The sequence below is a fragment of the Simochromis diagramma genome, unplaced genomic scaffold (assembly GCF_900408965.1).
Source record: "Simochromis diagramma unplaced genomic scaffold, fSimDia1.1 OVJJ01000802.1, whole genome shotgun sequence".
NCBI lineage: Eukaryota > Metazoa > Chordata > Actinopteri > Cichliformes > Cichlidae > Simochromis > Simochromis diagramma.
The window spans coordinates 2,830,943-2,858,144 of record NW_024387492.1 but is presented as its reverse complement, the minus strand read 5'-3'; the positions used below and the strand labels follow the sequence as shown (position 1 = coordinate 2,858,144).

Sequence of the window (27,202 nt, the reverse complement as noted above, 5' to 3'; positions counted from 1 at the left end):
CAATGCACTCCTCATAGATCCCAGTCCCTTTAAAGCCAAGCGTATCGTATTTGATACATGTGGTTGTGAGTTTTATTTGTGTGACCTTTATTTACCCTCAAAAAAATGATACAAAATTGCATGACAAATTTTTAATGACTAAGTCGCAAAAATATGGCTAATGTAGCAAATGTGATACAATTTAAACACATATGCAGATTATAATTTGATATATAAATATTTTTTAATACATGTAGTCTAAAGGTTCAACATACACTCCATTATCAGAAAAATAAAGATTTCTGGCAGTTATTTCATGGTTCAGGTTTTAAAGGGCTAGTTTTGCTGGTGCCCGTGTCACTGCTGGCAGCATTATGAGTTAATGTTGTAGGCATTAAAAGTCCTGTTGTAGTCATGAAAAAGCAATGACAGAGCTACATTAAAGTAAAGAGAATATTAAAGTCAGTGATCATCCAAAAAAAAAAAAAAAAAAGCAGTATTCATTATTGTTTTTTTATTTATTATTATTATAACAAAAATAGATTCATCTCAAATTACAATCACATTAATGCTTTTAGATTTTTTTTTTTGTTTACATTAGTAAAGAGTAACCCATTTTCTTCTATGGTCTACTACCACTTGTGTGATGTTGCCTTATGTTTTTTTACTCCCTGTGGCTCAAAGTGCACAACACTCCACTCTTTGGTCTGAGTGTGCCAGCATCCAGGATGTCAAAGGTCTGTTCTGGGACGAGAGTGAAGTCAAACCTCTGGAGCAGTTTGGCCATCACCACTTTAGCCTCCATCTAAAAAACACAACAGCGCCCACAGAGATGAGTCAGTGTGTTTATAGGTGAGCGGGTCTTCACATTATTTAGCCATCCTCACCTGAGCAAAGTTCTTTCCCAGGCACGCACGAGGACCGAGGGAAAAAGGGTAGTAGCAGTAATAAGGCCTTGTTGAACAGACAAGAGAGCCTCAGTTACTGTGAACCGTTTTCCTCATTAGGTAATAATGACCAAAAACAAGAACAAAACATGTCAGCATAGTGAAACAGTGTTTTTCTTACTTGGGAGCATCTGGGTGAAATCTGTCTGGATCAAATCTCAGTGGATCCTTGAAGAATCTCTCCAGTCTCCCACTCGCATAGGAGCTGAACTAAACATTAGAACAGTTTATTATTTATCTCGATTCCAGGTAACTTTTTTTAAAGGACTTAAGCTGGTGGGGGGGCTGTTTGGGTTCTGTTTGAGTAAATGATTAGAAGCATACAAGCATATACATCCATCTTCAAACCAGAAGGTATTAAAACATATTTTAAATCTTCACAACTTACAAGAGCAACAAATCCTCCAGGTATGTGGATCCCATCAATCACCATGTCTTCAGCAATATGACGAGATGTGCCCGGAGCTGTGGGGTACATTCTCAGAGTCTCTTTTAACACCTGGGGGGAAGATTACAAGGAATACGTGTAATGTGTATGTGTTAGTCTGCATTTAACCCAGTCACCCAGTGAAGCAGTGGGCAGCCACTGACTACTGAGCTATCCCTGCCTGTAAACTGGTCTTGTGTCATAACACAAGAGATGCAGCCTTTGATTGTTAGTTGACAGACTTTGATTTTTAATCTCATGGATTCACACTAAAAATAGTACCACAATTTTCAAATTGCCACATGTACCTGTGACAGGTAGACCAACTTGCCCAGGTCATCGTAGCTTATTTCACGTTTCATCCCAATAACATCGTCCACTTCTTTCTTCACTCTGAGAAATGAGAAAAATCCATAAGAAACCAAAGTTCACTTGTTCTAATGGAAACTGATGTCTGCTATATTTTGAGTTCTTACCTTTCCAGTATATCAGGATGTCTTCCAAGTTCCATGATGCAAAAAGCCAGCTGATTGGCTGTTGTTTCTTGGCCTGAAATAGCACAAATGTTTTAAAATCGAATCACAATACCACCTTAAAATGAACCAACTCACCCAAGCGTTTGTATTCTTAATATCGACAGATCTTTTGATTGAAAAATCAAGTGAAAGCAGTTCCAACATAAACTATATATGAAACACGCTGCTGTTTTTCCATTGCTTAGCCGTTTTGAAACTAGAGGTCAGTCAGAATGTAGATCTGACAGCGTAAACAAGAACACTGGACATTCATGAGGAAAAGACCAAAGACACCATAAATGCATGTCTATACAAAGACAACATTATAAACAATGTAGCTTTAAGGCACTGCAATACATGTGTCACTTTTCAGACCTAGAGACTATTAGTCTTTATGGACCAACTGGGTTCTGGACTTCATGACCAACAGGCCGCAGTCTGTGAGGATCCACAATGTCTCCTCATCTTCCATGCTCCTCAGCACTGGCTCCCCTCAGGGCTGTGTGCTAAGACCCCTCCTGTTCACGATGCTTACATATGACTGCTCACCAAACCACCCTGGCTGTCAAACTGTAAGGTTTGCGGATGCATCACAAACAACGATGAGACCGGCTACAGGAAGGAGGTGGAACACTTGGAAGATTGGTGCAGGAAAAACACTCTGCTTAAATGGGAAGACCACCAAGGAAATTATTGTGGACTTCAGGAGGGGAAGACACACAGACACACACACACCAGAGGTTCTGCAGTTGAAGTAGTACCCAGCTACAAGTACCTGGGTATGCACCTGGAAAAACAACACTTCCTGTCTGATCAGGAAGGCACACCAGAGGCTCTGCTTCCTGAGGCGGTTGAGGCGTGCGAGACTTGAGAGCTAAGTCCCACAACTCCTTTTACAGAAGTGCGGTGGAGAGTGTTCTGTGCTCTGGCATCAACGTGTGGCACAGAAACTGCACTGTGGCAGAGAGGAAAACTACAGAGGGTGGTGAAGGCTGCACAGAGTTGTCAGAGGCAGCCTACCAACCATCACAGAAATATACACCTGATGCAGGAAGAGGGCCACCTGTATCATGAAGGACCCCACTCACCCAGCACACTCTTTGTCCCACTCCCTCAGGCAGGAGGCTGAGGAGCATTACATGCAAAACCTCCAGACTGAGAACAGGCTTCATTCCAGAAGCTGTGAGACTTCTCGGTACATAATGGACGAGAAACTGCAACTGTAGCGCCTTAATCACTACGGATACTTTGCTGCTAAAATATTTATATCTATACTCCATACTGTTACTCAGGTTGCTGCACTTCTCTTACTTGTATACTTTACTAGTATTTGATACCATTTTATTACTTGTTAATGGAAAACCGGGACCGTGGGTACATAAAATCGTTGCAACTAATGTAAACATGCGATGAGAATGACAACGCTTCCTTGAATTTCCATCTTTTATATACAGTCTTATAATGTACAGAGCTCATTTAGTCAGTAATTTATGTTCGTGTGCATTATATGCAGCTGCAGGAGCCTGTCACTGGAGGAGGGACGGGTCTGTCACACAGCATTTTAAACATTAAAGCTGAAATAGAAACTCACCAGCAATGATGAATGTCACCAAATTGTCCAACATAAACTGGTCATCTTCCTCAGTCATGCTTTTCTCTGAAATAATAAGAACATTTCTTTGTCCATGTCCTGTACTTACCCCACATTTTAAAATTATCAGTCAGGTATTTATGTTCTGCCTCCATTCATAAACATAAACAAAAACCTCCATGGCTAATACGATGGTAGGATGATAAATATTTAATTTATTGCATATTTTAGAGATTCTTTTGTTCCAGCAGCTGAAATACAAATACTACTAGTAAACTTACTAAGAATTAAGAATAACTGAGTAAGTGATTAAGCAAACAAACAAAAACACAAGAGCTACTGCAGCAGGCTGCCATGCAGCATGGCGCCGTCCCTCACGCTGAGAATGCGATGTCTTTTCATTCATCTTCATTTTATTTCTTTACTCTTTGTGTAATATTGGTAGCAGTTTAAAATCTGTTCTTTCCCACCACATAGAATCCATAATATTGCTCTTATCCAGTCTAATCAAATGTCAGATTTAGGGGCTACAACCTTGGTTGGCAGTTTTGATGATTTGTGTCAGGATGTCCTTGGGAACCTCGTCACCGTTTTCAATGGCGATCTTCCTCTCGTGGATCCACTGAGCTCCAGTTTTACGCAGCAGGCGGCACGCTTCCCTCACTTCATTAATATACGATCTGTTCTTTGGATTGAACTGGAATGGCAGATTTAACAATTTAACATGTCACACTGTTAACAAGGCTTTTGTCAAACATACTTCATACTAAACAAAAAAGAATCTACATCTCAAATACCTCAAAAAATATGTCTCTAATATAGGTAACCATTCCTTTCAGACATGTCTCAATGGCTTTAGGGAGAGCTGAAGTACTCCTCAGCAGGTCCAAGTCCACCCCAAAGGCAACCTGAAATTTATCAAGAAAAAAAATAAAAGTACACACACCCCCTGTAGAAACTGTAAAATTGACTGTAATATAATACCTTAGCAATAACATCCAGAGTGACACAGTTGACAAGATGGAGCATATTAGCTTCTGTTTTATTGTCAGCAAGCTCTGCAAGTTTATCCATCAGTTTCTCTGCTGTCTCATTGAAGGTTCCCATTAGACCTCTCAGATACCTGGAAGTAATGATAGCTTTAGACTGAGAAGCAGCACATCCCAACAAACTATCACAGAAATGAATTAAAGGATAATGTTGCACAGAAAAAAGGGAGATGTTTCCAACCCTGAACAAGTAGTTAATCAAGGAGACTTGTGCGTTTTTGTGATAACTGAAACTCACAGGCTGCTGAACGCAGGGTCCATGATCCGGCGCTGTTTGTACCACTGCTCATGATCCCGTGCTGTTACCAGCCCATTGCCTAAGAGCCTTCAAAGAAGACAGTTGAGAAAATACTTTTTCACAAATTTGAAAAAAAAAAAATAAGGGTTTAAACAGTTTGGATTTGTCAGCTGATTTTTACTTTGTTAAACTGAGATTACAGGATAGCATTATATCCGTTTTAATCTTAGTAAAAGGAATTTAACTAACCACAGCATCAAAGCTCACGTCTACCACTAAATATTGGTAAATGAACGCAAGTCGCACACTGGTATCTGCTCATATCAGCCTTATTTGACTGATGCAAACCAAACTCAAAAAATGCGCGTGGTGGGGGGGTTAGAGTGTTATTTACCCTGGACAGGTCACCATCCTCTTAATCTAACCTGTGCTCAGACGGAACCCAAGCAGACACATGGAGAACATGCAAACCCCACGCAGAAAGGCCGGGACAGATGTTGGGTTTAAACCCAGGTCTTTCTTACTAACTCTGCTTTTGAATTAGCGCATCCTTATAAAAATTAAAAGCGAATGAAGCAGACTGATAAGTCAGTGTTACCTCTGACCAAACAGGTTGGAAAGTCTCTTGTAAGAAAATGCATCCTTGGAGTACTTTGAGGACATCAAGATTACCTGAAGCCAGAAGCAAAACGACAGAAAAACATTGAACAGAAAGGACCTCGTGCCAATTTTATCGAGAGTTATGCTTTTTGATACAAAACAAACTTCATTATTTCACACTCTGAAGTTAACTGCGGGATTTACCTTTGTTGCTTCTGGATATGACACAGACACTAGAACATAATGAAGAGCATTTATCCTGCACACAGGCCCATACTCCACTGCCCTGTAAACGACATGCTGTCATTTAAATGATACACTTAAACATCATTGACACTGAAATGCTATTTTCAACTGCACAAAAACATAGTTTGTACTTAACTTACCACTCTAGGAATTGTTCATGTACATTTCCGCCATTTTTTAATATCCTTGAAAACGTTGGTGAATGTCCGAGGAGAAAACTGGGGAGAAGAGCTTTAAATTAACAAGATCAGTCGCACATAATGTCAGCACAAGTGTTTTACCCAACAACTTTACCTACCTGTCCCTCGGTGGGCCGGGTACGTGGTCATATTTCATATGAATGTGTTTTACGTACAAGCAGTATGCAAGAAACGCAACGATAAGCAGAAAGAAGAGAAATGTAAGAGCCTGAAGTGCCAAAGTCAGAAGTGTGCTGAAAACTGCCATCCTGATGGTTGTCCTTTCTGTTAGGAAGTCCGCTGCAGATAACGCCGCAAAAGGTCCCACAAGGCGACACAAAGGGGCCTCAGGGGGTCACAAGCTGATGTACTCTTAGTAGGAAGGTTGTGTCAAGAAAGGCATCCAGCGTAAAATCTCTGCCAAAATCAAACATGCAGATCCACCCACTGCTGCGTAAACAATGAGCTGTTCATCAAGCACTCCAAGACTAGCAGTTAATGCAACACTAGATCATTGCACTGTGGCACAAGGTCAGGTAACTTTCAAGGATATAAATCACTCATTCAGAAAATAGAAACCACTTTTTTCCCCTCAAAGTGAGGAAGTAGGATATTTAAACATGTACTCTAATTAATTCCTTGCTAAAGCACACTTCAAGCAGGACAGCGTACAGAGACACACCAAATGATCAAAGCTGTCAAATTACTACTTCTTCCTCTCAGCTCCAACAATAGCTGTGCTCTGGTGCTCAAACAAATAGTACTGCACCTCTGATTGTGTCTCCATGTCACCTGCTATGGAATAAATGGAAGTGGGAACAGGTGCGCTGGAGAGGCAACAGAAAGACAACCCCCACAATGGGTGAAGGATACAGTCCATTTCTCTCTCCTCATCTTTCCTGACTGACTTTTCTCTAGTTTTAGGGTCCTCGTCACTACACTAGGGCATGCTCCTGCAACACAGCAGTAAATGCATTTGAAATGAGCCATTCTCACAATGTGTGCTTCCCACTGGGCCGACAACTGTAGATAATAGTGTTTTTCCATGGCCTGATGGAGCGTGTTCTTAACCTGTGTGACGTCATCTAGCTCATCCTGTTAAAAGGAATGTATCAATTTAAGAAAAGCACATACATGCCTGCCTAAAAAAGTAGAAAATTATAGCATTTGCAGTTTTCATTTTATTTTTTGCACCCCTGGTCCTCTCCATTTCTCTCATTCCTTCTGCAAGTCTCTCCATTTCCTCAGCTTTTGCCCAGAAACCCACCATCAAAGTACTTGTTTATAGTTTAGGCCAAGTTTAAAAAAGAAAAGAAAAGAAAAGTAGCAGTTCTCCATCACGCTGGTTACTTCAGGGTCTCAGACTGACTCAGAGGGATTCAGGGTTCAAAACTCATTTTACTGTCATTCAGCACTACCTCAGGAAAGCGATGCAGAACAAAAATATGTGGCATGAGCTCAAACAAAAACACAAAAAACCTCATTGCGATGTTTAAAAAGAGGCAAGTGTGAGACATAAATAAATGTGAAATAACAAAAAACAGTGCTGCATATTTGAAAACACAAATAAAAATGATTCAATTATTGCACAAGAGAGCCGATGAGCTGATTGCACTGAAAATTCTTTCTTGACAGATTTGTAGAGTATAATAATCTACAAAATAGCAGCTGTTTGAGCTGTGCAACAGTCTGATGGTGGTTGCAAAGAAGCTTCCACAGAACTGCAATGCCCTGCACCTCTACATTAATGTCAGCCTGAGAGCAGGAGTGAGAACAGACCGTGGTCGGGGTGTGAGGTGTCCCTGATAAGGTTTTTTGCAGCGTTGTTGGGCCAGGCCCTAAATAGATGGCAGGGTGGCTCCACTTGTCCTCGTTCTCATGCTAGAGATATGCTGCTTGTCAGCACACTCTCAGCGGTGCCTCTTTAGGAGGTGGTGAGAACATCTGGACTCAGATGTGACCTTTTCAGCCTTTCTTGATCAGTGAGGTGGTGTGCAGGGACAGACCATACATCACATCAACTCCCAGGAAGTTCATGTGCTCCATGCTCTCTGCTGCGGTGTCGTTGATGTAGAGCAGTCTGAACGAGGGGTTTCTTCCTGTAGTCAGTCACCAGTTTCTTGGTTTCATTCACATTCAGGAGAAAGTTGCTGTTGCTGATCCACACTGTGAAAAGCTCCACTATCTCTCATCGCTGTCCTGGATCAGACCCACGGCTGTTGTATTCACAGTATACAAAAATCTGTGGAACAATCGTGTCATCATGTCAAGGTTATAGTCACTTAAGCAGGTGACTGAGGGTTTCTTTGGCGCTGGGATGATGTGATTTGTAGCAGGATGGCACAGCATCTTGGAAGCATGCAGACTTAAACAAAAAAATTCTGTGGGATCTCAAAATTTATTTTCATTTTCATAACATGCAGCACTTTTATGAAAATCTTGGATGCTATGCAGGCACAAGAGGTTCCTTGGCTCACTGGTTATTAAAAAAAGTCACATCAAACTATGTGATGATTTTGTGCAAGATTAAAATGCTAAGTGCAAACGTTATTATACCCAGCACTCCCCATAATGTTACCATATATATTATCATAATGAAGACATAAGCATGATTACATTCATTTCATATGAATTTACAGTGTAGTTCATACATGACACAATTTTTTCTTTAAATTCTTTTTTTTTTTTAAATCACAAGTTTTAGACAGGAATAAAAATCAAATCAGTTTTACCCTTTAAACCAGAGGTGTCAAACATGAGGCCCGGGGGCCAAATTGGCCCATGGCCATTAATATTACGGCAATGAAATTCAGTAGTAAGTAAACAATTTAAGGACAGAAAAGTTTCTATTTTTCAACATCTACTACAGAAAGTTTAGGGGGTTTGTTATTGTAAAAACAAAAACAGCAACAAAAACAAAAAGTCCTCAGTAAAATAAAATATAAAAAAAGAGAAAATCCATTCTGTTCTTGACAAGGATCTTTTTACACATTTATTTCTACAATTTAGACTCAAAGAGTTGTGCTGATTTCAGTTACTAAAGAAGCATTTCTTAATCATGTAGAAAAACTGAGACAGTGTTGAAGCTGTACTTTCTTTTTCCCTATATTAATATATCTCAGGGACCAAAAATAGACCATTTTTTATGTAAAGTCCTTTAAGATCATTTATTTTTGTAATCCCTGTGACTCAAAGTGCACAACACTCCACTCTTTGGTCTGAGTGTGCCAGCATCCAGGATGTCAAAGGTCTGTCCCGGGACGAGAGTGAAGTCAAACCTCTGGAGCAGTTTGGCCATCACCACTTTAGCCTCCATCTAAAAAACACAACAGCGCCCACAGAGATGAGTCAGTGTGTTTATAGGTGAGTGGGTCTTCATGTTGACTTACGCTGTCATCCTCACCTGAGCAAAGTTCTTTCCCAGGCACGAGCGAGGACCGAGGGCAAAGGGGTAGTAGCAGTAATAAGGCCTTGTTGAACAGACGAGAGACAGCCTCAGTTACTGTGAACCATTTCACCCATTTAGTCTGAGATAATAAAGTGTGTGCAAACATTAAATGTATGTAAAGTCAGCATGGTGAAACAGTGTGTTCTTTACTTGGGAGCATCTGGGTGAAATCTGTCTGGATCAAATCTCAGTGGATCCTTGAAGAATCTCTCCAGTCTCCCGCTCACATAGGAGCTGAACTAAACATGAAAAGATTAAATTTTTGCATTTTAATCATAAATGTATTTGTTTGCAATCGTTTGAAACAGTTGAATAACAGTTGACCTGTTTTGTTAATATTTTTGGGGCCAATTCCTTTTATACATATAAACCTGAAACTCAGTTTCTCTTTTAGAGTTACAAACATGTTAAGAAGAAAAATAACTCACAAAAACGCCGACTCCTCCAGGTATGTGGACACCATCAATGACCATGTCTTCAGCGACATCGCGAGATGTGCCCACAGCTGTGGGGTAAATTCTCAGAGTCTCTTTTAGTACCTGAAGGAAGATCACAATGAGCGGTGCACACTTTGGTTGGGTATGTTTTAAAAGAAATACTGGCAGAGGCCAGTGGTACCGCTCAGCCGCCTGCCAATGGACTTTTTAGCTCGCAGAAATCCCCTGGAAGTTCCACAACACATCATTTTCTGTTCACTGTGACTGACATGTTTATTAGTGCATGCAGGAACATTAAAATATGTCCTTTCACTCCCATAAGGAAATTATTCTGACATGACACTGATGAGTTTAGAGAAAAAATAATCATTTTTAATTCACAAACTAAGCAGCCTTCATAGTCACTTAAAAACTGCTTATGTCTTACAATAAATACATAAATAAATAAATAAATAATTGAATACATTAATAAACTGCTTCCCTGCCAGACGGGTGACCCCTGAAACACCTGTGTCAGCAGAATCAAACATGATATTTTAGGCCTTACTGTATCAATCCTCTCTTAATCACAGTGTATTCTCACCTACATTTTCATGACAATACAGACGACCTAACAGAGTTTATACTTATTTGGTCAAAGATCCTTAATAAACATCAACTCTCCGTATTTGTAACTGGTAACAGATAATCGATAATATTAACGTCTATGCACCGTTTGAGTCAGTGCTGTTCTTGAGTTGACCACCTCCTCGAGCTTTTGTGTTTACGAGATTCTTAACAAACTTGACCTCTGACCTTTACCTTGAGGTCAGAGTCACTAAATTTTGAATTCCTGATAGATCCATGGCATCAATTTGCAAATCCTCAGAGACCTCTTTCTCAAATTATTGTACTCACAAAGTTGTGTGACTATGTTGCCCAACGACAACACGCCATCAGTGTTCTGGCTGAGTGGTATAATAATTATTTAATAAACAAACAAGCAAACAAACAGGTACCTGTGACAGGTAGACCAGCTCTCCTAAGTCGTCATAGCTTATGTCACATTTCATCCCAATGACGTCATCGACCTCTTTCTTTGCTCTACGGAATAAAAATATTTAGAAAATTTTAGAAAACCAAAATTCTCTCTATATATTACACAGTAATAAGAACAGCATAAATATTGCCTAAAACATCTTTAGAGTTTAACACAAGTCGTATGGATAAATAACTAGAACCCAATTAAGCAGATGAGAGAAAGACATTGCATTTGATATTTTTATATTTTATACATCTATGTCTATCTCTCTCATATCTATATATGTTTCTATATATATCTATATCTCTATAGCTATATATAATCATAATCTCAGGATTGGAAATATTTTTGATGTTTGATATTTGGATGGCTCAAATTAGAAGAAGTTGTTTTCACACAACGGGTTGACAATCAGATCAGAGGAACACACTGATTGTAAGAACTGGGATCAGACTGTACAACAAGTGTGTCACGGCAAGAAGATTTCTGAAGATCTCACAGACTTTTGTTTATGTCCTCTTTACTTGTAGGACCTTATAGGTTCAGTCAGCTGATGTTTCAGGTTATATTCATGCAGAAATACAGAAAATGAAATAAAAATTAAAATAAAAAATTAAATAAAAAGTGTAAATTGTGAAGTTATGTTTGACTTCTTACTTCTCCAGTATTTCAGGATGTCTTCCGAGCTCCATGACGCAAAAAGACAGCTGATTGGCTGTTGTTTCTTGGCCTAAAATGTTACCAGTTTGTCAATAATGTGTCAGAATATTACGTCAAAAGGAAACAGCCATGCAACTCTTAATCAAGAAGTTGTAATCCTAATTTCTACATCACAACTCTTTGAGTCTTAAAAAGCCTAGTTAACTCAAAATCAATAATATCATTATGTAACAAAAACAGATCATATGTTTCTTTTTCTTGATTGATATTTTACTTATTTGCAAATGTTATGGTCCCGGTCACAAATAAAGATTGAAAAGAGTAATAAATATGTAATTTTTAAAAACATTTGAGACAAACAGTCAGTAACACAGGAACTAGAGTTGTGTGACACAGTGTGTGTGTGCAGATATTATGCAGCCCCTCTGGATAAGAAAGGACAGTTTTGTCCATGCTAAGTGAACACGTGACAACAATTCACAGACAACAGTGGCCACATTGTGTAAAACTGAAAATAAAACACACTCTTCTGTGCTGTGAGCTTCGTCTGACGCTACAAAGAAGCTTCCAGCTGCATTTCACACATCAAAGCTGAAACAACAGAGACTCACCTGCAATGAAAAATGTCACAAAATTGTCCAGCATAAATTCTTCATCTTCTTCAGTCATGTTTTCCTCTGAAATGAGGAGAGAATGGACAGATACATCGATATTTAACTTCTCCTGGTTTCCAACATTACTTACAAACCACATGCACCGAACTGAGAAGGCATCAAAAACTGTGGGTCACATTTGTTTTATTCACTTTGTCTCATCGCAAAGAGAATAAAATATTGCTCTAGTCTAATCTAATGTGAAATTTGGGAACTCCAACCTTGGCTTGCAGTTTTGATGATTTGTGTCAGGATGTCTTTGGGGACCTCGTCACCGTTTTGCATGGCGGTCTTTCTCTCACTGATCCACTTGGCTCCAGTTGTACGGAGCAGGCGGCACGCTTCCCTCACCTCATTGACGTATCGTCTGTTCTTTGGATTGTACTGGAATGGCAGACTGAAGGGTTTAGCCTGTCATCCTGATAACAATGTTGTTGGCAGACATACTTCATAAAAACAAACGCTGAAGTAATACCTCAAAAAATATGTCTCTAACATAGGTAACCATTCCTTTCAGACATGTCTCAATGGCTTTAGAGAAAGGTGAACTATTCTTCAAGAGGTCCAAGTCCACCCCGAAGGCAACCTGAAATATCAAGACACGGATGGACCTGCACTCACACTTACAACACGCTTAGAAACTTTTTAACAGTAAATTAAAACAAAGGTAAAAGCTTGTGCCTTCATCAGAATTATGAAAAAAAAACAAAAAACCCACGTTGCATCTGTAAAACTGACTATGATACCTTACTAATAACATCCAGGGTGACACAGTTGAGAAGATGGAGCATATTAGCTTCTGTTTTACTGTCAGCAAGCTCTGCAAGTTTATCCATCAGTTTCTCTGCTGTCTCATTGAAGGTTCCCATTAGACCTCTCAGATACCTGGAAAAAAAAAAGTTTGAGACAGAGGAACAGCGACTAAAGGATTATCAACAACACTGATTTATATCCAGTATGACTGTAAATACTGGATAAACATAACATAAACAGGTAGCTCAGCAGACACTTCTTTCTGGCACGTTGCTATAATTTCAGAACTCACAGGCTGCTGAACGCAGGGTCCATGATGCGTCGCTGTTTGTACCACTGCTCATGATCTCGTGCTGTTATCAGACCATTTCCAAAGAACCTGAAACCCCCCCCAAAAAAAAACACCAACAGGAGAATTAAACATAGCAAAATATGATTTTCACTCATTACACTGTCACAAAGCATGCTTTCTATTATTTTCACAGTTATATTACTGCTAGCATAGGTACAGAACATGGTAAGATACTTCAAGATTCAAAGTGTTTATTGTCATGTGTCACAAGAGAAAGGCATTTCTTTGTGCAATGAAATTCTTTCTTTGCTGTCCACCCACAGACGCCGATTAATATATACAATAGAAATAGAACATATAAATACAAATAGTACAAATAAATAGCTGAAGACAGAAATGGAGACAAAATATGGAGATTTGAAACAGATGTGTGCAAAAGAGCTATAGCTTCTATTGCTGAGTTTCATTTAGTTGGAACGATAACGGATGGATATATAAATACAAAAGCCCAAAATTACCATGACATTCATGCCCATGATGACGGAATGAAAGTCTGACCACAACTATATAACTAAAAGAAACAGATAATGTGATACATCACCTTTGACCAAACAGGTAGAAGAGTCTTTTATAGGCAAACTTCTCTTTAAGGTATTTTGGGGACATCAGGATTTCCTGAAACCAGAAACAAAATGACACAAAGTCTGACAAAGAAGAAGAAGAAGAAGAAGAGGGCTTTAAATGTGAACAAGTCCCCAAAAGGCCAGTAGCTGGCACTGTTTATTAGCAGGGACCTCTGCCAACAGGATTGATGGGTGCACTTTCACACAACAGGTTTGTTGCAGTGTAGTCATTTTAAACTGAAACAGCAGAGATACACAGGTACTGCTAATCACAATAATTCACAGATTTACAGAAATAGACCCTTTATTAATGACACCTGTGTGCTGATGTGAAAACAGTCAGGTGACAAGTGTTTACCTTGGTGGCCTCTGGACAGTACGTACACAGTGAAACGTAGTGAAACATATTTATCCTGTAAACAGGTCCATACTTCTCGGCCCTGCAGGTGACATCTTAATTAGATCTTTTAAAGGCGTATGATATTAATACTGTAATACAAAGAGTACAGTAAGAACTGCAAAGTATTTGTTATATATGCAGAAATTAACAGGCAATTGGCGGCAAAATATGCTGTGAAAAAGGAAACTGCATTCAGTTCAATACAGCCAGGCTAGCTAGCATTGGCTGGCAGCAGTCCCAAACACTGACCTACATATTGTGTTAGCTTAATGGCTTGACGTGTTGTTTTTTCCGCATAAAAACTTTGTTTGCGCTAAACTTACCACTCCAGAAATTTGTCGTGTATAATTCCGTCATTTTTCATCGCCTTCAACATCGTTGGTGAGTGTCCGAAGAAAAAACTGAGGAGGAAACAGCGAGTTACTCTCAAGTAACGTCCGCATAACTGCTTCAGCCGACGACCTTTCCTACCTGTCCCTCGGCGGCCCGGGGATGTGGTCATACTTCATATGAATGTATTTAATGTACAAGCAGTAGCCAAGAAACGCAATGACGAGCAGAAAGAAGAGAAACGTAAGTGCCCGAGCAGCCAGGCTCAGAAGCAGGCTGGAAAGTGCCATCCTGGAAAATGTCCCGGAGACGTCCGTGTTAAAGCTGGTTGTCCTTTCAGTTAGAAAGTCCACGGCCAGATAAAAGCAGCGAGCCTGTTATCAGTGACTCTTCAGACTGAAGTAGCCTACGCAGTTCAGATCATTAAGACGACACTCCACAGTATCCCACTTAAACTTCAGGAATATCGATATGTTAGGAAGCAGAAACCATAGTGCTTCCAGTTCAGCTGCTTTGCTGCAAATAAAGCAACAAGAGGTTCACTGGAGCTGCAACAACAAGAAAACCTGGCTTTTCAGCTGGACCTCTGCATTACACTCCTCATAGATCCCAGTCCCTTTAAAGCCAAGCGTATCGTATTTGATACATGTGGTTTTGTGAGTTTTATTTGTGTGACCTTTATTTACCCTCAAAAAATGATACAAATTGCATGACAAATTTTAATGACTAAGTTGCAAAAATATGGCTAATGTAGCAAATGTGATACAATTTAAACACATATGCAGATTATAATTTGATATATTTTTTATACATGTCTAAAGGGTCAACATACACTCCATTATCAGAAAAATAAAGATTTCTGGAAGTTATTTCATGGTTCAGGTTTTAAAGGGCTGGTTTTGCTGGTGCCCGTGTCACTGCTGGCAGCATTATATTATGAGCTCCTGATGAGATAATTGACAGATGTTGTCCTGATTCATCCAGGCGAGACCATCGGTGAGCTCTGTGCTGCTATTGATTTAGAGTCCTATTCATTCTCTCTCTGATATTCACCATGTAAAAGGACATTAAATCTTGTGAACTGTTTGCAACTTATTTACAGAACAGATTTTGAAAAGTGCTCAGTAAATTCACTTTTTGCAAATTTTTATTATTACTGCATAAAATACTTTTTAATGAAACATTTTGTTTCCATATTTTCACTCTATACTGTTTCACTTGTAATTCACAAGTGATTTATTGTTCAAAAAGCTGAACACAAATATTATTCTATTTTAAATAGAGTTGTGTTTGATGTACTTTTCACCATGAAGGTTTGTTTTTTGTTGATGTCAGTAATGCCATTAACACAAATAAAATCTGACTTAGAGACATTTTTAATTCATTTTAACTTTACTTAATAATTCTGGACGTCAGAGTTTTAAGTTAATGTTACAGGCATTAAAAGTCCTGTTGTAGTCATGAAAAAGCAATGACAGAGCTACATTAAAGTAAAGAGAATATTAAAGTCAGTGATAATCAAAAATATATATAATAAAATTACATATTTATTATTGTTTTTTTTTATTATAATAAAAATAGATTTATTATATCAAATTACAATCACATTAATGCTTTTAGATTTTTTTTTTGTTTACATTAGTAAAGAGTAACCCATTTTCTTCTATGGTCTACTACCACTTGTGTGATGTTGCCTTATTTTTTTTAATCCCTGTGACCCAAAGTGCACAACACTCCACTCTTTGGTCTGAGTGTGCCAGCATCCAGGATGTCAAAGGTCTGTCCAGGGACGAGAGTGAAGTCAAACCTCTGGAGCAGTTTGGCCATCACCACTTTAGCCTCCATCTAAAAAACACAACAGCGCCCACAGAGATGAGTCAGTGTGTTTATAGGTGAGCGGGTCTTCACATTATGTTAGCCATCCTCACCTGAGCAAAGTTCTTTCCCAGGCACGCACGAGGACCGAGGGAAAAAGGGTAGTAGCAGTAATAAGGCCTTGTTGAACAGACAAGAGAGCCTCAGTTACTGTGAACCATTTTCCTCATTAGGTAATAATGACCAAAAACAAGAATAAAACATGTCAGCATAGTGAAACAGTGTTTTTCTTACTTGGGAGCATCTGGGTGAAATCTGTCTGGATCAAATCTCAGTGGATCCTTGAAGAATCTCTCCAGTCTCCCACTCGCATAGGAGCTGAACTAAACATTAGAACAGTTTATTATTTATCTCGATTCCAGGTAACTTTTTTTAAAGGACTTAAGCTGGTGGGGGGGCTGTTTGGGTTCTGTTTGAGTAAATGATTAGAAGCATACACGCATATACATCCATCTTCAAACCAGAAGGTATTAAAACATATTTTAAATCTTCACAACTTACAAGAGCAACAAATCCTCCAGGTATGTGGATCCCATCAATCACCATGTCTTCAGCAATATGACGAGATGTGCCCGGAGCTGTGGGGTACATTCTCAGAGTCTCTTTTAACACCTGGGGGAAGATTACAAGGAATACGTGTAATGTGTATGTGTTAGTCTGCATTTAACCCAGTCACCCAGTGAAGCAGTGGGCAGCCACTGACTACTGAGCTATCCCTGCCTGTAAACTGGTCTTGTGTCATAACACACGAGATGCAGCCTTTGATTGTTAGTTGACAGACTTTGATTTTTAATCTCATGGATTCACACTAAAAACATTACCACAAAGTTAAAAAAAAAAAAAGTTTAAAAAAAGTAGCAGTTCTCCATCACGCTGGTTACAAAGAAGCTTCCACAGAACTGCAATGACCTGCACCTCTACGTTAATGTCTGCCTGAGAGCAGGAGTGAGAACAAACCGTGGTCGGGGTGTGAGGTGTCCCTGATAAGGTTTTTTGCAGCGTTGTTGGGCCAGGCCCTAAATAGATGGCAGGGTGGCTCCACTTGTCCTCGTTCTCATGCTAGAGATATGCTGCTTGTCAGCACACTCTCAGCAGTGCCTCTTTAGGAGGTGGTGAGAACATCTGGACTCAGATGTGACCTTTTCAGCCTTTCTTGATCAGTGAGGTGGTGTGCAGGGACAGACCATACATCACATCAACTCCCAGGAAGTTCATGTGCTCCATGCTCTCTGCTGCGGTGTCGTTGATGTAGAGCAGTCTGAACGAGGGGTTTCTTCCTGTAGTCAGTCACCAGTTTCTTGGTTTCATTCACATTCAGGAGAAAGTTGCTGTTGCTGATCCACACTGTGAAAAGCTCCACTATCTCTCATCGCTGTCCTGGATCAGACCCACGGCTGTTGTATTCACAGTGTAGTTAACCCTTTAAAGCCGGTCGGATCGGGCACGCTCTGTTTTGCATAACTATTTTTAAATCCCGGTAGCACTGCAACCACGTAAGCTAGCGCAATATTTCTTTTTTGCATATGAAACCAGAGGTCAAGGTCAAGGTTACTTTATTTATACCCATAGGCAAGGTAAATTTGCTTTACAAAAAAAATGATAGCATTTAGCATCCCTTCAAAAACACACATACCCAATAAAGATATAAACCTCCCTGTAGCACATATATAGGAATTTAATATTTCGAATCAAAAACAGTTTTTATTTAATTCAAAGAAAGCAACGGGGACAAAGCTATTTTTATAATGCTTTGTCCTACATCTCGGAAATAGAAACCTCCGTCCTGAGGAAAGAAGCTGAAATTCACCCCTTAGCGGATGGGAACCATTTTTAGGTGCACTGCTGAAAATAGTTTATTTTGATGCATATGCTGTTTTTTTTGTAAATTTGCATTATAATATTCATTTTCATTTTTCCTGCAGTATATAAATATTGATGTATTTCAAAAATAAAAATATGAAGACATTTAAAATAAATTTCCTGTGGTGGGAAACTATTTTGTGCAACTTTTTTGTATTTACAGTTTTGAGGGATAAGCCTCATAAATTTCTCTAACTAGAAATATATGTTAAAAAAACAAAAACGATTTTCAAATTTTTTGTAGTTTATTGCACTTTTTTGCAATTTATGTAATGCACTTAATGCATGCATATTATTATAATTTGGGCTATAATGGTTGTATTGATGTATATCAACTTGAAATGCTCCCAGAAATGGCTCCACAGCATGTAAAAATATAATATAAGCTCTGGCGGACTTGGTTCTATGGTAGTTCTTAAAGGGTTAATAGGATTTATACAAAAATCTGTGGAACAATCGTGTCATCATGTCAAGGCTATAGTCACTTAAGCAGGTGACTGAGGGTTTCTTTGGCGCTGGGATGATGTGATTTGTAGCAGGATGGCACAGCATCTTGGAAGCATGCAGACTTAAACAAAAAAAAATTCTGTGGGATCTCAAAATTTATTTTCATTTTCATAACATGCAGCACTTTTATGAAAATCTTGGATGCTATGCAGGCACAAAAGGTTCCTTGGCTCACTGGTTATTAAAAAAGTCACATCAAACTATGTGATGATTTTGTGCAAGATTAAAATGCTAAGTGCAAACGTTATTATACCCAGCACTCCCCATGATGTTACCATATATATTATCATAATGAAGACATAAGCATGATTACATTCATTTCATATGAATTTACAGTGTAGTTCATACATGACACAATTTTTTCTTTAAATTCTTTTTTTTTGTTTTAAATCACAAGTTTTAGACAGGAATAAAAATCAAATCAGTTTTACCCTTTAAACCAGAGGTGTCAAACATGAGGCCCGGGGGCCAAATTGGCCCATGGCCATTAATATTACGGCAATGAAATTCAGTAGTAAGTAAACAATTTAAGGACAGAAAAGTTTCTATTTTTCAACATCTACTACAGAAAGTTTAGGGTTTTTGTTATTGTAAAAACAAAAACAGCAACAAAAACAAAAAGTCCTCAGTAAAATAAAATTTAAAAAAAGAGAAAATCCATTCTGTTCTTGACAAGGATCTTTTTACACATTTATTTCTACAATTTAGACTCAAAGAGTTGTGCTGATTTCAGTTACTAAAGAAGCATTTCTTAATCATGTAGAAAAACTGAGACATAGTGTTGAAGCTGTACTTTCTTTTTCCCTATATTAATATATCTCAGGGACCAAAAATAGACCATTTTTTATGTAAAGTCCTTTAAGATCCTTTATTTTTGTAATCCCTGTGACTCAAAGTGCACAACACTCCACTCTTTGGTCTGAGTGTGCCAGCATCCAGGATGTCAAAGGTCTGTCCCGGGACGAGAGTGAAGTCAAACCTCTGGAGCAGTTTGGCCATCACCACTTTAGCCTCCATCTAAAAAACACAACAGCGCCCACAGAGATGAGTCAGTGTGTTTATAGGTGAGCGGGTCTTCATGTTGACTTACGCTGTCATCCTCACCTGAGCAAAGTTCTGTCCCAGACACGAGCGAGGACCGAGGGCAAAGGGGTAGTAGCAGTAATAAGGCCTTGTTGAACAGACGAGAGACAGCCTCAGTTACTGTGAACCGTTTCACCCATTTAGTCTGAGATAATAAAGTGTGTGCAAATATTAAACATAATAAAGTCAGCATGGTGAAACAGTGTTTTTCTTACTTGGGAGCATCTGGGTGAAATCTCTCTGGATCAAATCTCAGTGGATCCTTGAAGAATCTCTCCAGTCTCCCGCTCACATAGGAGTTGAACTAAATATGAGAAGATTTAATTTTACATTTTAACCATAAATGTATTTGTAATTGCTTGAATAAGACCTCATTTTTTATGTTTTTCTGACAACTTTGTGACAGTTTATACATACACTACCAGTCAAAGGTTTGGACACTTTTCTTATTCAATGTTTTTTTCTGTTTTTTTCATGAGTATTTACATTGCAGATTTTCACTGAACGCATTAAAACTTTGAATGAACTCATATGGAATTATGTAATAAACAAAAAAGTGCGAAAGAACTCAAAACATGTTTTATATTTTAGATTCTTCCAAATAGCCACCCTTTGCATTCTCTCGATGAGCTTCTTGAAGTCATCGCCTGAAATGTTTTTCCAACAGTCTTGAAGGAGTTCCCAGAGATGCTGAGCACTTGTTGACTCTCTTGCCTTCACTCTGCGGTCCATCTCATCCCAAACCATCTCCATTGGTCAGGTGACTGTGGAGGCCAGGCCATCTGACGCAGCCCTCCATCACTCTCCTTCTTGGTCAAACAGCCCTTACACAGCCTGGAGGTGTGTTTGGGGTCATTGTCCTGTTGAAAAATAAATGATGGTCCAACTAAACAAAAACTGGATGGGATGGCATGGCACTGCAGGATGCTGTGTTAGCCATGCTGGTTCAGTGTGCCTCCAATTTAGAATACTAAATTGAGACTCTTGGTCTTTCCTGGTGCGCTCCTCAAGTGAGCCAGTTTCATTGTAGCGCTTGATGGTTTCTGTGAATGCACTTGGGGACACATTCAAAGTTTTAGCAATTTTCCGGACTGACTGACTTTCAGTTCTTAAAATAATGAAGGACTGTCACGTTTTCTTTACTTAGAATTCATATAATGGCGAGAACCAATCAGCTAACAGGTGACTACATCATGAAGCTTATTGAGAGAAGGCCAAGAGTTTACAGCGCTGTCAACAAAGTTAACAGTGGCTACTTTCAGGAATCTGTAAAACATATTTAGAGTTAATTATCTTTTTTTCTTTGCTACATAACTCCATATATCTTGCTTCATATATTTGTTGTCTTTAGTATGTAGTTATCATTTAGACCTGCAAACATATTAAAAAAAATGACTCACAACAACGCTAAATCCCCCGGGTATGTGGATACTGTCAATCACCATGTCTTCAGCAACATCACGAGACGTGCCCGGAGCTGGGGGGTAAATTCTTAGAGTCTCTTTTAACACCTGAAGGAAGGTTACAATGAGAAGTGCACACTTTGGGTGAGTTATTAAAATAAATAAATGAATAACTAAATTTACCACATGTACCTGTGACAGGTAGACCAGCTCTCCTAAGTCGTCATAGCTTATGTCACGTTTCATCCCAATGACATCATCGACCTCTTTCTTTGCTCTAAAAAATAAAAATACAATTTAGAAAACCAAAACTCACTCTATATATTACACAGTTATAACTGCAGAAATATTACCTAAAACATCTTTAGAGGTTAACACAGGTCATAGGAGTAAATATGTAGAAACAGATGTAAAACTACATTTTTTATAGAGAAAAATGCACATCTATATAAATGTCTGTGGGCTTCAGATTTATATAATCTCAGGATTGGGAATATTTTTGATGTTTGATATTTGGATGGATCAAATTAGAAGAAGTTGTTTTCACACAATGGGTTGACAGTCAGATCTGAGGGACACACTGATTGTAAGAACTGGATCTATCAGACTGACTGTACAACAAGTGTGTCACGGCAAGAAGATTTCTGAAGATCTCACAGACTTTTGTTTAAGTCATCTTTACTTATAGGTTCAATCAGATGATGTTTCAGGTTATATTCATGCAAAAATATAGAAAATTGTAAACAGAAAGTGTAAATTGTTGAGTTCTGTTTGACTTCTTACTTCTCCAGTATTTCAGGATGTCTTCCAAGTGCCATGATGCAAAAACCCAGTTGATTGGCTGTTGTTTCTTGGCCTAAAATGTTGCCAGTTTGTCAATAATGCGTCACGTAACAAAAATAAATCATACGTTTCTTTTTCTTGATTGCTATTTTATTCATTTGCAAATGTTATCGTCCTTGTCACAAACAAAGTTTGAAAAGAGTATGTGGCGGAGCGTGGTCTGTGGCGCGGCTATGGGGAAGGCGGACACACCTGAGTGCCATCAGCTCATAACACCTCAACTGCATTTAAGTCTGGACTGGTGTCTTGGGTGAGTTGTTGTTGGTGTGTTTGGCTGACAGCTTAAAAGCTGCATCCGAGTTGTAAATGACAACCGAAATAAAGAAGAAATGCTGAAAAGTGTTGAAACGTGGTCAGGTCTGTCATGCATCTTTTACAGAGTAATAAATATATATACACATTTTTTTCTTTGGGGGGGGGAATTTGAGACAAACAGTCAGTAACCAGTGTTGGTCAAGTTACTTGAAAAAAGTAATCAGTAACTAATTACTGATTACTTCCCCAAAAAAGTAATCCCGTTACTTTACTGATTACTTATTTTCAAAGGTAATTAATTACTTAGTTACTTAGTTACTTTTTAAAAACACGATTTACAACCTGAACAGGTGATAAAGCGATAGATCTTTCAGCCCAGTTCTACTTTTTCTACATAATCCATCATACAAAATGTAATCAAATGGAAAAGCATCTTTTTAAAACTTGTTTTGTTAGTTTTAATCTTTTAACTTTATGCATCAAGCAAAAATTTAATTATATGCACCATTCTCTGACTGGAAGAAATTTGTTTAACATTTAAACCTATTTTCTGCACATACCAGCACATAAAATATTTTTTTGTGTGTGTTTACACTCAGTCTTTCAAATAGATGCAAGTAAAACACAGCAGAAAATAGAAAAAAATCAAAGACTCAGCGGTCCTGTTGCTCTATTTTCACCTGTAAAGCAGGAGTGAGGCAGGCGGAGGTTTACCCTGGTGCAGGTGTGCCGCAGCGGTCAGTGGAAGAATCCGCGAGTTTCTCTGTGAGTTTCCCATTACGTTGTAGCTACTCGGTGCTTGCTCGGAGGTTTAGGGGTTTTTTTTCGCTGTAAAAAGAAGTTTTCTTCCCACGCACAATGGACGCTAATGTTTTTGTCACTTTTTATGGAATCAAACTCAAAGTAAGGTCAGTACTTCCACGCTTTAAACGCTGCACGCTCATACTCTCTCCGCACTCATATATGATCCATTGTTGATGCACACAGCTGTTGCCACGAACGTCGCACTTGCTTATGTCACTGTCATGAGACATTCTCGCAAAAAAAAAAATCACGGTTTTAGTAACGCAGTAACGCAGCGTTCCTACGGGAAAGTAACGGTAATCTAATTACCGTTTTTGCAATAGTAATCCCTTACTTTACTCGTTACTTGAAAAAAGTAATCGGATTACAGTAACACATTACAAGTAACGCGTTACTGCCCATCTCTGTCAGTAACACAGGAACTAGAGTTGTGTGACACAGTGTGTGTGTGCAGATATTATGCAGCCCCTCTGGATAAGAAAGGACAGTTTTGTCCATGCTAAGTGAACACGTGTTTGAACGGTGATATCAGGATGCTCTACAATTAACATTAAACTGCAGCACACAGCAGCAGGATACAAATTCACAGACAACAGTGGCCACATTGTGTAAAACTGAAAATAAAACACACTCTTCAGTGCTGTGAGCTTCGTCTGACGCTACAAAGGAGCTTCCAGCTGCATTTCACACATCAAAGCTGAAACAACAGAGACTCACCTGCAATGAAAAATGTCACAAAATTGTCCAGCATAAATTCTTCATCTTCTTCAGTCATGTTTTCCTCTGAAATGAGGAGAGAATGGACCGATACATCGATATTTAACTTCTCCTGGTTTCCAACATTACTTACAAACCACATGCACCGAACTGAGAAGGCATCAAAAACTGTGGGTCACATTTGTTTTATTCACTTTGTCTCATCGCAAAGAGAATAAAATATTGCTCTAGTCTAATCTAATGTGAAATTTGGGAACTCCAACCTTGGCTTGCAGTTTTGATGATTTGTGTCAGGATGTCTTTGGGGACCTCGTCACCGTTTTGCATGGCGGTCTTTCTCTCACTGATCCACTTGGCTCCAGTTGTACGGAGCAGGCGGCACGCTTCCCTCACCTCATTGACGTATCGTCTGTTCTTTGGATTGTACTGGAATGGCAGACTGAAGGGTTTAGCCTGTCATTCTGATAACAATGTTGTTGGCAGACATACTTCATAACAACAAACGCTGAAGTAATACCTCAAAAAATGTGTCTCTAACATAGGTAACCATTCCTTTCAGACATGTCTCAATGGCTTTAGAGAAAGGTGAACTATTCTTCAAGAGGTCCAAGTCCACCCCGAAGGCAACCTGAAATATCAAGACACGGATGGACCTGCACTCACACTTACAACACGCTTAGAAACTTTTTAACAGTAAATTAAAACAAAGGTAAAAGCTTGTGCCTTCATCAGAATTATGAAAAAAAACAAAAAACCCACGTTGCATCTGTAAAACTGACTATGATACCTTACTAATAACATCCAGGGTGACACAGTTGAAAAGATGGCGCATATTAGCTTCTGTTTTACTGTCAGCAAGCTCTGCAAGTTTATCCATCAGTTTCTCTGCTGTCTCATTGAAGGTTCCCATTAGACCTCTCAGATACCTGGAAGTATGATAGCTTTAGACGGAGAAGCAGCACATCCAGGACATCCCAACAAACCATCACAGAAATTCATTAAAGGATAATGTTGCACAGAAAAAAAAAAAGGGAGATGTTTCCAACCCTGGACAAGTGGTTAATCATACAGACTGTTGTGTCTTTATGTGGCAACTATGAAACTCACAGGCTGCTGAACGCAGGGTCCATGATGCGTCGCTGTTTGTACCACTGCTCATGATCCCGTGCTGTTACCAGGCCATTTCCAAAGAACCTGAAAAGATATTGAGAAAATTAATAAAAATAGCAAAATATGATTGCAACACAAATGATTTTAACTCTGTAAAAGTCAGGAGCTCAACAGATTACATTGTCACACAGCAGGTTTTATTATTATCATAGTTAAATTGCTGCTAGCATGGCTACACAGCATGTTAAGTTACTGCTGAGTTGCATTTAGTTTGAACAGTAATGTATGGATACATAAATACAAACTACTTGTGGTCAGATGTTTACATATATTAATCATTGGCATGAATGTCAATTCATGTTTTAATGATTTCTTTGAACGTTTCTTTCTCTGGGGTGGAAAGACTGTGCAGTATATAACTGGCTTCACAAGTGTAAATTAATTTCACAGTGGGTCAAAATTATACAAACATCTTCAAATATCTACATACACTACTGTCATGATCCGGAGTTTGTGACTCCGTGTTTATGTTTTAGTAGTTATTATTATTCTGGGTTTTATTTTCATGTTCCTATGTGTTCCCCAGTCTGTGTGAAGTTTGTGTGTTGTGTCATTGCGTGTATGTGTTTCCTGTTTTATTTTGAAGGTCTGCGTCTTATGTGAGTGTTTTCAGTTTGCCTCCCTAGTCTCCTCACGTTAATCACTCCCAGCTGTGTCCCCCACCTGTGTGTGATCTCCCTGTGTTCTCTGAGTGTTTTTAAGTCGTGTCTTCTGTCTTAGTCGTTGCTGGTTCGTCTGGGTTGTTTCCCCTTGGTCTCCCTGCGTCTCTCCCTATGTATTTCCCCGGACCTCCCTGCATCTTCGTTCAGGTTTGTTTTCTTAGCTCTGCCCAGTTTAGGTTTTCCAGTTTTATGTTCACCCACCATTGCTGTTTTTACCCACTCCTGTAAATAAATACTCACCTGCACCAGAGCTGCCGCCTTTTGGGTCCTTTCTACAAACTCCACACGTCTGCCACACCGGACGTGACAACTACACTCCAGCTGAAAACACTACGTCCAGATGAACAGAATTAACTTTCTTGTACACTGTAGAAACTTCACCACCAATTAAAGCATTTATGAGTGTATGTATATATCCTAACCCTAAATAAATTCTAACTTGTGCACTCAATTCTTATTGAGTCAGCAGTCAGCAGCGTAGTATGCTGTACAATCATTCCACCCTGGAAAAAGAAAAGCTCAAAGAAATAATTAAAGCCCAAAATTACCATGACATTCATGCCCATGATGACTGAATGTAAGTCTGAGCACAATTATACAACTAAACGAATCAGAAAATCTGATACATCACCTTTTACCAAACAGGTTGAAGAGTTTTTTTATAGGCAAACTTCTGTTTGGGGTATTTTGGGGACATCAGGATTTCCTGAAACCAGAAACAAATTGACACAAAAGTTTAACAAAGAAGAAGAGGGCTTTAAATGTGAACAAGTCCCCAAAAGGCCAGTAGCTGGCACTGTTTATTAGCAGGGACCTCTGCCAACAGGATTGATGGGTGCACTTTCACACACAACAGGTTTGTTGCACTGTAATCATTTTAAACTGAAACAGCAGAGATACACAGGTACTGCTAATCACAATAATTCACAGATTTACAGAAATAGACCCTTTATTAATGACACCTGCATGACGTGAAAACAGTCAGGTGACAAGTGTTTACCTTGGTGGCCTCTGGACAGTACGTACACAGTGAAACGTAGTGAAACATATTTATCCTGTAAACAGGTCCATACTTCTCGGCCCTGCAGGTGACATCTTAATTAGATCTTTTAAAGGCGTATGATATTAATACTGTAATACAAAGAGTACAGTAAGTACTGCAATGTATTTGTTGTATAGGCAGAAATTTATCCCCTAACCCCATTTTTCTTCATAAAAACATCGGGTTTTTTTTACCACTCCAGAAATTTGTCGTGTATAAATCCGTCATTTTTCATCGCCTTCAACATCGTTGTTGAGTGTCCGAAGAAAAAACTGAGGAGGAAACAGCGAGTTACTCTCAAGTAACGTCCGCATAACTGCTTCAGCCGACGACCTTTCCTACCTGTCCCTCGGCGGCCCGGGGATGTGGTCATACTTCATATGAATGTATTTAATGTACAAGCAGTAGCCAAGAAACGCAATGACGAGCAGAAAGAAGAGAAACGTAAGTGCCCGAGCAGCCAGGCTCAGAAGCAGGCTGGAAAGTGCCATCCTGGAAAATGTCCCGGAGACGTCCGTGTTAAAGGTGTGTAACAAGTGTCCCTTGACAGTTTGCTGACTTCTGCCGTGTGATTGGCCCAGGAGCTTTAAAAG

The 27,202-nt window shown here is 39.1% G+C and overlaps 3 protein-coding genes and 1 pseudogene across 5 annotated transcripts in view; all 4 read right to left on the bottom strand.

Moving 5' to 3' along the window:
• Positions 1 to 500: 500 nt before the first annotated feature.
• LOC120725389 (cholesterol 24-hydroxylase-like) lies at positions 501 to 15,030 on the bottom strand. 2 transcript variants are annotated; one of them, XM_040018250.1, is made up of 16 exons: positions 14,530 to 15,019; positions 14,382 to 14,459; positions 14,017 to 14,098; positions 13,637 to 13,710; positions 13,036 to 13,122; positions 12,737 to 12,875; positions 12,466 to 12,576; positions 12,212 to 12,374; positions 11,949 to 12,014; positions 11,335 to 11,407; positions 10,655 to 10,739; positions 9,648 to 9,758; positions 9,370 to 9,458; positions 9,175 to 9,241; positions 8,943 to 9,087; positions 501 to 643 (listed from the first exon to the last, which is right to left on the bottom strand). In XM_040018250.1, exons 1-16 carry the CDS (start codon positions 14,676 to 14,678, stop codon positions 612 to 614), a joined length of 1,551 nt encoding a protein of 516 aa, XP_039874184.1. In that variant the 5' UTR covers positions 14,679 to 15,019; the 3' UTR covers positions 501 to 611. The 2 variants fall into 2 exon arrangements, with proteins under 2 accessions (XP_039874184.1, XP_039874185.1); XM_040018251.1 differs by lacking the exons at positions 501 to 643; positions 8,943 to 9,087 and having other exon boundaries at positions 9,175 to 9,273; positions 14,530 to 15,030.
• Positions 639 to 6,515, bottom strand: LOC120725392 (cholesterol 24-hydroxylase-like). Of its 2 annotated transcripts, none has more exons than XM_040018257.1 (15): positions 5,891 to 6,515; positions 5,733 to 5,810; positions 5,551 to 5,632; positions 5,345 to 5,418; positions 4,747 to 4,833; positions 4,444 to 4,582; positions 4,257 to 4,367; positions 3,994 to 4,168; positions 3,460 to 3,525; positions 1,830 to 1,902; positions 1,662 to 1,746; positions 1,315 to 1,425; positions 1,048 to 1,136; positions 867 to 933; positions 639 to 784 (listed from the first exon to the last, which is right to left on the bottom strand). In XM_040018257.1, exons 1-15 carry the CDS (start codon positions 6,037 to 6,039, stop codon positions 644 to 646), a joined length of 1,527 nt encoding a protein of 508 aa, XP_039874191.1. In that variant the 5' UTR covers positions 6,040 to 6,515; the 3' UTR covers positions 639 to 643. The 2 variants fall into 2 exon arrangements, with proteins under 2 accessions (XP_039874191.1, XP_039874192.1); XM_040018258.1 differs by having other exon boundaries at positions 3,994 to 4,156; positions 5,891 to 6,514.
• A 917-nt stretch (positions 15,031 to 15,947) lies between the features above and the next one.
• LOC120725390 (cholesterol 24-hydroxylase-like) overlaps positions 15,948 to 27,202 on the bottom strand; it is a 30,705-nt gene continuing 19,450 nt past the window's right edge. The window contains exon 16 of the mRNA XM_040018255.1: positions 15,948 to 16,106. Coding sequence (XP_039874189.1) covers positions 16,093 to 16,106 — 14 coding nt within the window. The 3' untranslated portion in view covers positions 15,948 to 16,092. The remainder of the gene's footprint in view (positions 16,107 to 27,202) is intronic.
• On the bottom strand, positions 15,948 to 27,202 carry LOC120725388 (annotated as a pseudogene).

Excerpts from the sequence above, each read along its gene's own strand:
- LOC120725389 (XM_040018250.1), bottom strand. The coding sequence starts at position 14,678 with ATGGCACTTTCCAGCCTGCTTCTGAGCCTGGCTGCTCGGGCACTTACG. Across the intron at positions 14,099-14,381 it reads CACGACAAATTTCTGGAGTG|GGCCGAGAAGTATGGACCTG; the intron begins GTAAGTTTAGCG and ends TGTCACCTGCAG. Across the intron at positions 9,088-9,174 it reads TGGGAAAGAACTTTGCTCAG|ATGGAGGCTAAAGTGGTGAT; the intron begins GTGAGGATGACA and ends TGTGTTTTTTAG.
- LOC120725392 (XM_040018257.1), bottom strand. The coding sequence starts at position 6,039 with ATGGCAGTTTTCAGCACACTTCTGACTTTGGCACTTCAGGCTCTTACA. Across the intron at positions 4,169-4,256 it reads TTAGAGACATATTTTTTGAG|CTGCCATTCCAGTTCAATCC; the intron begins GTATTTGAGATG and ends AAATTGTTAAAT. Across the intron at positions 1,426-1,661 it reads AGTTGGTCTACCTGTCACAG|GTGTTAAAAGAGACTCTGAG; the intron begins GTACATGTGGCA and ends TCTTCCCCCCAG.